The 10771-nt window shown below is 37.8% G+C and overlaps 3 protein-coding genes across 3 annotated transcripts; 1 reads left to right on the top strand and 2 right to left on the bottom strand.

The window, feature by feature from the left end:
* Window positions 1-2798: 2798 nt before the first annotated feature.
* On the top strand, window positions 2799-6821 carry LOC140168328 (uncharacterized). Its single transcript, XM_072191699.1, is given in 7 exon segments — window positions 2799-2887; window positions 3390-3443; window positions 3883-4022; window positions 5129-5399; window positions 5948-6005; window positions 6007-6315; window positions 6317-6821. Coding segments are annotated over 7 exon segments (1344 nt in total). The 3' UTR covers window positions 6740-6821.
* A 1343-nt stretch (window positions 6822-8164) lies between these two features.
* On the bottom strand, window positions 8165-9411 carry LOC140149263 (uncharacterized). The gene has a single exon (XM_072171515.1). The coding sequence runs from the start codon at window positions 9383-9385 to the stop codon at window positions 8468-8470; it is 918 nt and encodes a 305-aa protein (XP_072027616.1). The 5' UTR covers window positions 9386-9411; the 3' UTR covers window positions 8165-8467.
* Window positions 9412-9417: 6 nt separating this feature from the next.
* On the bottom strand, window positions 9418-10375 carry LOC140168321 (uncharacterized). The gene is made up of 2 exons (XM_072191687.1): window positions 10114-10375; window positions 9418-9731 (listed from the first exon to the last, which is right to left on the bottom strand). The coding sequence occupies exons 1-2, from the start codon at window positions 10352-10354 to the stop codon at window positions 9418-9420; spliced, it is 555 nt and encodes a 184-aa protein (XP_072047788.1). The 5' UTR covers window positions 10355-10375.
* Between the last annotated feature and the right edge of the window lie 396 nt (window positions 10376-10771).

Genomic DNA, 10771 nt, shown 5'->3' with positions numbered 1-10771 from the left:
AATGAGATCAAGGTTTCCAGTACTCACTAGAATGGCTTTAGCTTTATTATCGCGTTTCCATAGTATGAATAATATTGTAGACAAGAAGTTGGGGTCGCGTAGCCTTGAAAGTTTTAACACACTGCATATGGTGAAGTATCATCTGAGATCAGTTGAGATAAGTAGCCCTTTGGTCATGCAGTCAAATGCGCACTATGAAAGCGATGCTCCGTAAGAATCAAGATCTTACATTGCTTTGCTGACCTACTGGTCAACTCCCTTGCTGAATGGCTTCTCACCAAGTGAATTGCTCATTTATTTATTTATCTTCATTTATTTATAACATTCAGCCGAAGCCAGGCTAAACCCAATAGTGCTCAGAGGCTACTAAATTCAAGGGATGCCTCAGATATGACGGGACAGGGATATGTGAAGAAAGTTATGCAATCAACTACCCATCCTTCCAAGCAAGCTACCTTCTGAACCAAAAATGACAGCAAAGACATACAGGGTGTCCCAGAAAAAATTACCGAGTGAATAAAATTGAACGTAAGTCGAGAAGTAGACATTAGAATCAGAAAATTTAAAATGTAGCGCATAGCCTATTTTAATGTGCATCACATACAAAAAATTTATTTGATTCGATTGAGTGGTTGCGAAGAAATTAACGAGTACATAATGTGCGCATCAATGCAGTTCATTCCAAGTTTGATCACATGCGCTTTTTTCATACTCGCTCACCGCTTGTCTATGTCATTAAATTTAATCCACATTATCAATTTTATAATCCGACGGTGTTATGTTATTCATGCTTTCACTGAAGATGAATAACAGTTTGTCCGAGAAAACTTTGATTTCTGTAATTGGAAGCTTTCCAACTTTAATTATTATGGTGTGAAAATATGTTATAGTTTAACTTTCCAAAGAACATTTGAGCCAAGAATGACAATGATCAAGTGCTTACAGTTTACGTGACATGCGAGTTTTGATACCATGCAACATTAATGTTAAAGTTTTAAAAGATTTAAACTTTGCATTACAATTTCTACGAAATATTCCAAAAACGTAAATGTGTGTGAGAAATTGTTTAAGCCAGCTGGAATTCTTTTATGCAATAATTCTTTATGCTACATTTATATCAACATTAACGAAAAAATATAGTTACAAGTCAGTTACAAGTACCGAGCATCATCTTACATGCAAGCTTTTTTTACAATATCGTGCAGGTTTTCAAATTTGAACAAAACCTAATTAATATTTTGCAAGAAACATATTGTTTAAAAAGAACGAAAAGAATTTCACCGAACAAAACATGAAGCCCATTGACAGGTAACCACTACAGTGCGAATTGTGTTGAATTATCTTACTTTCAAACTTGGAATGAAGTGAATTGACGCGTGCGTTATGTAATCGCTCATTTCTTCGCAATCACTCAACCGATACCAGTAAAATTGACATATATGATGCAGAATAAGATGGGCGACACGCTGATGTTTAGATATTAGGATTCTGATGTCTATTTCTCGACTTACGTCCAAATTCATTCGCCCGGTAATTTTTTCTGGGACACCCTGTATAGATCCTTTGCACGGTCAGTATCGATTTTTTCCGTCCGCCATTTGTACGGGGCTCGCCGCAGAGCTCTGTCGACTGCTGTTTTACTACGTTTACAATTACACCGGTCGGTAAATGAACTTACATATCACGTGACCGCGATGCCGTTACTTTTTAACTTTTTTCCTTTATTTGCAAGTAAAAACACATGTTAGACATCAAAATCATTACAATAATATAAAAACAAATTTACATGTGTACAATAACGCAATTTATGTTGAATTATACAAGAAATAGAAAATATTGACAGCCTTGAACTGAACGTTACTCCGGCATATTTCGCGTCCTTTTAAACTTCCGTGTTTACAATTAGAACTGCGTGTGTGAAAAAGCTACAGTAAAACTCCAATTTCTCGCCATGATTTACTCAGAATATTTTAAATCCAAGCTCAAAGGACCGCCAAAACTCGTTACATTGAAAAAATGAAAAATGTGGACTGACAACGGACCCGTATTGCCTGAAAGACGATGCTTGGGATGCTAGACCGGCGACAATTCCCAATATCCGACCATGGGATATTTCAGTGTACATGATACATACGCCAAGTCCGTACACCAAAGAAGCAACAAAGGTAAAGAAACAAACATCTTACATTAATTAAATAATATTAATAACTAGCCTGAATTTGCACGAAATCTGAATAGAATTAGGGAAGGAGAAATAATGCTACGACACGCACATTTTTAATTTTACAACATAAATCATGTCACTGTCATGATCATGAGTGTCAGCTCAGATGACATGGACATGATGGATGCACTTGCTAAAGTTACAACCTGAACTGAAGTTGAACATATTACAATTTACATGTTGAAATTACTTACATGTAACATGATAAGCTTACATTAACTGTTAATGGTCACTACAAGCAGTCCAGTGCAGGGTGATATTAGATAATTAGGTCGGACAACAGCATTATTTCTACTGACCACCTTATATATGCAATGCAAGGATTATTCAGTAAACATCATGCAAAACATTATACATTTTAGATCTGAGAAGGAGTGGCTTCAAAATATCAACCCTGACAACTGATAACAACAATAGTGTCCTGAGCCTTTCACCATTCTTATTCATGTTTTATCTTCACAGGCGTTCAAGGGGTGTATTGGAGCTGACAATTTTGTCGAGGCAGGTTGGGTGAGGTCCTTCGTCTTCATCAATATGGTGATCGGTTCCTTGTGTCAGCGAGAGTCGCCATTCTATGGCAGTAAGAGCAACCCTTACCAGTGTGTGGTTTGTGGCAGAGGCAAGCGGTGAAATCATGGCGGCTCACTGTGATTGTATGGCTGGGTAAGCTACATTATTTTGATGCGTTGACCTACAGTGAAAAGTGTGTGTTCTGATGACCAGAGACTTGTGGCAAAAGTGCAGGTTACATGCAATTGCGAAATTTTTATGAATCATACGCGCCTAATCGCATTTTGGACTTTCACCACGAGCCTCAGAAGAAATCAAGCAAGCAGTGTATTTAATATTCTTCCTAAATAATAATTTGTCCAAAAGCAAATTGAACCACAGACAATCAAATGAAATTAAATAATGATCGGGTCCGACACAGCAACTGAATGTTTCAATTATTGTTTTTTAAAAACTTGCCATTTTAGCAATTCCTGTATGATGGAAGCAGTTGGTTAAAAAAATAATAGTAATTTATATTGAACAAACTGACCAAATAATAGTTACTGCACAGTAGTCGGTACATTTAATTGTCACTTACGTCTACATGCTAGTTTTTTTTTTTTTTGTCCGAAAAAGATATCATTTTAACATTAATGTTTGTTTTGAATTCCAGACTTGGTGAAACTTGTTCGCATGTTGCATGTGCAATGTCAGCTGTTGCCGGGCTGTATTCATTCGGAAGCAAAGTGGATTAGATGCATGCACATCTCAGAAGTGTGAATGGCTTCCACCAACACAAGAGGTGAGTTTTTATTTTTATTTTTAATAGTAAACATACAAGCTTGTTCTCAATGTACATGTGTTTGCCCATAATCCTGGCATGCCTTTTAGAATTGAAAATGTATTATTTAAAAAAAAAAAAAAAAAAAAAAATGTATAAAAAATAAAATAAACAAATAAATTTAATTATCATTCCTTTAGACATTGTATTACCTTGTACTGCAAAATGGCTTTGAACAGACCATTACTTTATTTTGCCTTCAAATGCCTTGCAATGTGTCTAATTAAAGGTGTGTGAATAACAAGATCATTTAATGGAGTTTATGTGTTTACTTTATTTTTAGGTATCTGCTGCAATGGTTAGAGATATAAACTTTTGTTAAAAGCACAAAGAAGAAGAAGGCATTAGCATCATCTCCATCCACCCCAGCAAGCAAGCTCCCACGCATCGCCATGACCTCTCCAAATCAGCAGAGGAATAGCGGCGCCTTTTCATCTCCATCCACCCCAGCTAGGAAGCTCCCACGTACCCCCATGACCTCTCCAAATCAGCAGAGGAATAGCGACGCCTTTTCATCTCCTCCAACTACCCCATCGCGCAAGGCTAAACTTAAATCCATTCCCCGCCAACTAAAGCTGAACTGGGCCAGTGTTATGCGTCACTGGACAGATGCGAGCAGAAGCCTGCTATTCTACGGGTCTTGGATGACTATGCAAAGAACTTTATTCCTGTAAGCCGTGACCCAAGGTTTCCCCGAGCCCTCGGATACCTGTACAACCCAGATACGCTGGAACTTGGCTACTTAGATCTACTGACAGAGTGTGAAAGGGTGTATTCGACTGTGCAGGTAAATAATTTTCTTTGTTGAAAAGTGTGTTTCTAATATTGCATCATGCTTAAGATAAGTATCTACTGTGATGGAGCATTTTGCATAATACCTGGCTTGGTAAAGCAAACAAAAAGGAACACAGGCAAAATAGTTGTCTTGAAAGTTTTCGCCTGTCGTGATCAGAGTTGTAACTGGGGTTGTAACACACTTATTTATCTACTATATGTGCTAACCATTAACCCAAGAGCTGAATTAGTGTAAAACATTTGAATATATCATGCCTGGCAGAATAGTTTAACCATGGCAGGCAATAATGTTCTGCGCCGGTTCTGCGCCACGCCGCCATATTACTGCGTGGCACACTTGTCAATGGTAGAACACACAAAATTATTCTGCCTGGCAAATACAATGCTCTCATCACAATCACCTGTGATGGGAGACTATGAAATTACATGTTCATGTATTTGAATGTGCTGCTATCCTTATCTATTTACAGGTAACAGATGAACAGATCGAGTTGGTGGAGAAAAGCTCCAGGGACCAGGCAAATTGTCATCTATGGTTTCATCCAGAGGAGGAGACGGTATCCAGCGACGATAACGCCTACGGCAATTCAGTCCGGTTTTTTAAACCTGGAACCACCGTATCTTACACACGGCAAAAGACGGCCCAGTTTTTTTTTTCTCTGCGCTCGTGAAGTGCCGCGGTTAGAGACTGATGGGTACTACATGAATTCCTATATCGTGCTGCAAATATCCATGGTGCTCTATATTTAAGCGCTCCTAAAATGTTTTTAATACAGCGATTTCAAATTTACTGAAACCGAATCTGAAGACAACGGGTATCAGCCAAGCTAATAAGGCAACTTTTAGAAAGTACGCGTGCGCAAAGTGCCTATTTCGGTCAAAAGCAGGTCAAAAGGTCATGGACACTGGGTTTCATCAGAGAACTGGACGTGTAACAGCTTCCATCTTTAAGGCAGCATGTTGTACCAACCCAGCCATGCCGGCGCAGAGCCTTGTAAAGCGCATTTGTTATCCAGAAGCACATCGCTTTTCTTCTGCAGCAACTAGGTTGGTATTATTTTAATGTAAATTTACAGTATATGTTGCTGTACTTGACAAAAATCTATTGCATTGTTCTTGGAAAATACTGTGTTTCCCTCAAGTGGTCATTTTGGGTAGGGCAATTATTTGACCACTTTCAAACACCACAACCCCCCCTCCCCCATGGCAGCAAAACCTTCATTCCTTGCTACTGTAAAACACTTTAATTTCAAGGGAATTAAATTTCGCTAATTTGAAATTTGGTACACTGTAAACATTGCCAAATTTTAATTTTGCGGATTTTTGCCTACAGCGAAATTCATGAAATTAAATTGCCCATAAAATTAACTTGTTTTACAGTATTACGTGCAATACTTGGTATCTTTGAAGTGGCCCCTCAACGTGTATTATGTACTCGGATATGAATCGTGAATGGACTGGTCAAGCGTACTTTTTACCTAAGTATGGCTAGTCAAATGATTACAACAGAATGAGCTCGTATCCATTATAATGGTACCTCTATCAGTGGAATTAAGGCATGTTTATTAACATGTTTTTTGTTCTTTTCTACTTAGGTACAGTTGTGAACATGAAGATAAAGCAAGAAAGGCTTTCATCGAGCGACTCGCACTTTGAGCGGCACGAAAACTTCACCTGTAGAGAAGCAGGTTTACACCTCAGCGCAGAACATCCATTCATAGCAGCCAGCCCAGATGGCATTATAAGTTGTGATTGCTGTGGGGAAGGACTTCTAGAGGTAAAATGCCCCTTTACTTACTGCGACAAGGATCTCCCAAACAAGGAGAACTATGATCATGAGGCGATGAAGACTTTTTGCATGGCACCAGACACCGACTCAGATACTCTAGAATTGAAGCATAACCACCCATACTATTACCAAGTGCAAGCCCAAATGAACGTTTGCAAAAAGCCATATTGCGATTTTTGTGATTTGGAATCACAAAGATCTTATCGTTAGACGGATTTATCGGGACACTGATTTCTTCGCAGACCAAATCCCTCAGGTGGAACATTTTATCAAATACGGCGTTCTGCCAGAACTGGTTGGCAAATGGCTAACGAGGCAGGTAGTGGCAGGGCATGATGGGATTGTTCTGAAAGATGTAGTTAACCACGAGGAACCAGCTGATAATGACACAGAGGATACTATGGGTAAGCTGGTGTGCTACTGCAACATGCCAGCCCATGATGAGGAGTGCATGCTGAAGTGTGCAAACAAAGACTGTGCAATTAAGTACTTCCACATGGAATGTCTGAGAATACGATGTCCACCCAAGGGAAAGTGGTACTGCCCATATTGCAGAACTTTGCCAAAGTTTAAGAGGGGAAAACAAAACAAAAAGTGACTGTTACAACTCTCTTGAACATTAAAAGACTGGACTCAGGGCAGATGCATAGTTTGTTTTCTCTAATGCATGATATTGAATAGATTCGTTGGCAGCTGGAACTTCCTTCCTAAACCATTTACTTTTCAGGACTAGAAATTCAACGAGAATCAAGGAATTGAATCTTGCGAGTCGCGACGATTCTCTCGACGATCAGATATGAGAATAAATTTCCCTCATTGAATTGTACAGTACATTGACCAATTTTTGTTAAATTTGAATCTACGCAAAGTGAAATTTCTAGCCCTGCTTTTTGTATGATTTCACAGAAATGTTAACATACATAGTCCTACTGCCAACATGGTTGATGTTACTAGTATCTGTCATGTACAAATAATAAAATAACATCAGTCAAGTTAGCAGTAGACCTCTAGTGTATATCACAATTAATGAATTTCTGAAATGTTACTATAGGCCTACAATTTTGTTTGATGCAAATTCACACATGGAAACATTGGTGGTTTATTTTCTTCTGGTATTTTATTAATACAGGTCTCTCAAAACTCATTCAATTTATTTCTTCTCAGAAAAATGTTTATCACAGTTTGTACAAGTATTTATAATGCAGAAAATATGAACAATTTGTTATGTGTAAAGTAAATTGCGAAATAGAACAATTTCAAATATCACAAAGATTTAAGAATAATTGTGTACATTATTTGCTCATCAGGTTTCACAACTTTGTTAAATGTTTTTCAGTGCAGCAATCTGTACACAAGAATACCACAAATAATTTGATTACATTTTCAATTCATCCAATTTGTATTATTACAAATGGATACATGTTCATGTAGCTCTTATGTGTTTGTAAAATAAGAACAAGCTGAGCCTTCGTGTGAGGACTGCATTGAAATTACCATGGTCATAAGCCCATGTTTCTGCCATCCTTCCTCTATAGTTTGCTTTTGTTCATGCTCTTTTTTTCAATTTTGCTCAACTAAAATCCTTAAAACCTTATCACAATCAAATTACATGAACATGATGATGAAGGATAGTGGAACATTCAGCTATCACCATGGTAACTGTTTTTCTAACTCTTCCCAATTCTTCAGCATACAGCCTGCATGAAGGGTCAACTTGTCCTTAGTTATAATATAAGCAAGTTTAAATTTCAATAGCATGCAGATTTCTGTGTCCTTGAAAAAGACATTTCAATTTGAATGGCAGTCTGTGAATAAAGATATTAAAGATATTGCAAAACTGAAAATGTTGTTTTAATGCATGATCTTTTCATCATTCCCACCTTTATAATGGTAGTAACTAGTAAGTAAACTACAATAAAATGTCAAGTCACTAGTTCAGCAACATTGAACAAAAATGTTAGAGGAACAATGATATACTGTAAAACACTTTAATTTGAAGGATGTTTCTTTTCGTGAATTGAAAATCAGTGACAATTTTATGGGAATATAATTTAGCGATTTTGAAATTTGGTACACTGTAAACATTGCAAAATGTTTATTTTATGATTTTTGCCTACCATGAAATAAATTCGCGAAATTAACTCAAGTGTTTTACAGTAACAATTTCAACAAGCTGCATGTACAAATGATAACCAGTGTTATCAGAATGAATGCAACTGATCATCTCAATCCCAATTTATCAATTGATATTATTTCACCAATTTTTTTTTTGCCTTATATAAAAGTTTTTCACTATAAGTTTTCATTTTACAAAGTTCTAATGTCTCTAGTCCATTGGCACTATTGGAGGGCAGAGGTTGGTGAGTGCACAGCATACTTTCACAAGTTTATCAATAGGGGCATCACCATTTCCTAACATATCAATACCACCAACCATTGAGAGTGGAAGAGTTCCTTGAAGAATTGAATATTTCTGTTTCACAAGCCCGATCACACGTTCCACATGAATGCGAACAATTGAAAGTTCTCTCGACCAGTCAACCTCCTTCTTTGTTAATTGCGCTTTGGCCCTCGTAAATGGTGGAATTACAATTTCGCACATTGCAAGTCGACAGTAATCGCTCACAGTAAATCCACGGTCAGCTATGATGACGTCTCCTGCTTCTAAATAGTTCAATAGTCCACTTGTCTCTGTGATTTCCTTGTCAGATACCCGCCCTCCCCAACATCTACTTATGAAAGAAACAGTTCCTTGTGGGGTGATGCCAATTAAAAACTTAATGGTGTTGTGGTGCTTATAATTTGACCACGTTTGGGCTCGGGCTAAAAAGTCGCTTGGGGTTTCAATAAACACTTCTGTGCAGTCAATAATAACACAAGCCTTTTTGTAAAATTTCAAAAATGCAGTAGGCATGCTTGTCCTCAGAGCAAGTCGAGACGGCCAATGTATTAAGTGTCCAAGTCTTACTGACATAGCATCAAGCACACGGTGATAGGTTCTGGAAACTGTAGAAGTACTAACAAGAAAGCGATACGCTAAGTCTAGATGTCCAAAATTATGAGTGATTTTCATAAGGAACACTATCATCTGCTCAAATGGTGTCAACTTGCAGTTCGCATTTTTTTCTGGCAAGAATGGTGAGATTAGATTAAACACAGTCATTAAAGTTATCCATGATGGTAATCCAGTATAGTATACCAGCTTTTCCGAATCATCTCTTAATGCCTCTTCAGTCAGAGACATTGACTTGATCACTTTATCCTTCTGTTGCACTGTTAAAGGCGCAGCTCTTCACTATCCGCGACTAACTGTCTAAGTTCCTTATCCCACTCAAGGTCAGTCTGGGTTTCTTGCTCCTTTGTCGGCTCTTCCGGTACTTCTGGCGGCGCTTGAGGTGCTTCCTGCTGATGAAAATCGATGAGGGCACATGCAGCTTCATTGGTTTGGATCTGCTTTTTCCTTTTCTTTATTCGCTCATGTCTTTCCACAGACACACGCTTTCCTCCTGACACCGAAGCACTGTTGTGGCCCATGTTGACGGTTGGAATCCAGTCTGGGTGAGTCTTGGATAAGCGGTAGGATGGCTTTCCTGTAAAAACAAAAATTAAACAATAAATTTTAAGTAATTGCTGATTACAGAACTCATCAGTTACGGTATAGAATCTATAGATATGTAGCAAGTTGCACTTTCCGTTATTTATGATCAGTGTGTATCTTTTTACTAGACGCTTCTCTATACAAATGTTGGCAAATGGTCAGGTTACCCAGCCAGAATCACATGAAAGTATCATGGTTGAAGCTTTTTTTAGTCATACATGTTCATGTTGTCATATTCATGTTGTTCACAATTGACAACAAACTTTTTTGCATCGGATCATCATCGCCATCATGATGATCATCATGATGATGATCATCATGATCATGGCTGGGTGACAGGCAAAGGGCTGAAACTAATTTGAACTACATTTTACCTGAATGAAAGTGTACTGAACACACTTTACTGTGTTTAGAAGGTTCCCATGGTTTGTTAGTAGAGGTATTCTTCTCTCGTTTGATGGCAGAAATCCAAGCGGTGCGCCTCTCCGTTGTTATTGCACGTTCATCATCTGCCTGTCTGATGGCTGGTATGGAATAGAAGCTTATCTTTTTCCCACTTTCTTCGACATCTCCGCCCTCATTTGAGCAGCCAATAACACAACAAAAATCAGGCATACTGTAAGTTTATGCTCAACTTAAAATAAGAAGCAAAACTTGTTTGAAAAAGCACCGTTGTATAATTAAAATGAGGAAGATTCTATCGTATTGCGTGTGTGTGTTGACGAAAATCAGCTGATCGAATGGACTTTAAACAACGTGCTGTTCGTGCACTTTGATTTATGTAGTCGCGGCGTGGAAAAATACTCATTTTATTCAAAATGAAAATTAAATAATAAGTCAAGGCTCTTAATATAGTTTTTAATTAGTATTATTACAGCTGTGTTGATAACAATTTTATTTTGAGCGTTTTATTGATAAAAACATTGTTATTTGATTTGCTCAAAGTAACAGACTTCTTCATCAACTATCACGGAAAATACTGCTACATGTCTGTGTTTGGAAAACAATACAATATCGTGCATACACAGCGTC

This window comes from Amphiura filiformis, chromosome 1 (assembly GCF_039555335.1).
Source record: "Amphiura filiformis chromosome 1, Afil_fr2py, whole genome shotgun sequence".
NCBI lineage: Eukaryota > Metazoa > Echinodermata > Ophiuroidea > Amphilepidida > Amphiuridae > Amphiura > Amphiura filiformis.
The sequence above is the reverse complement of the archived record's forward strand: the minus strand, read 5'-3'. Positions and strand labels throughout refer to the sequence as shown.

Excerpts from the sequence above, each read along its gene's own strand:
- LOC140149263 (XM_072171515.1), bottom strand. The coding sequence starts at position 9,385 with ATGTCTCTGACTGAAGAGGCATTAAGAGATGATTCGGAAAAGCTGGTA.
- LOC140168321 (XM_072191687.1), bottom strand. The coding sequence starts at position 10,354 with ATGCCTGATTTTTGTTGTGTTATTGGCTGCTCAAATGAGGGCGGAGAT. Across the intron at positions 9,732-10,113 it reads TTCAGTACACTTTCATTCAG|GAAAGCCATCCTACCGCTTA; the intron begins GTAAAATGTAGT and ends TTGTTTTTACAG.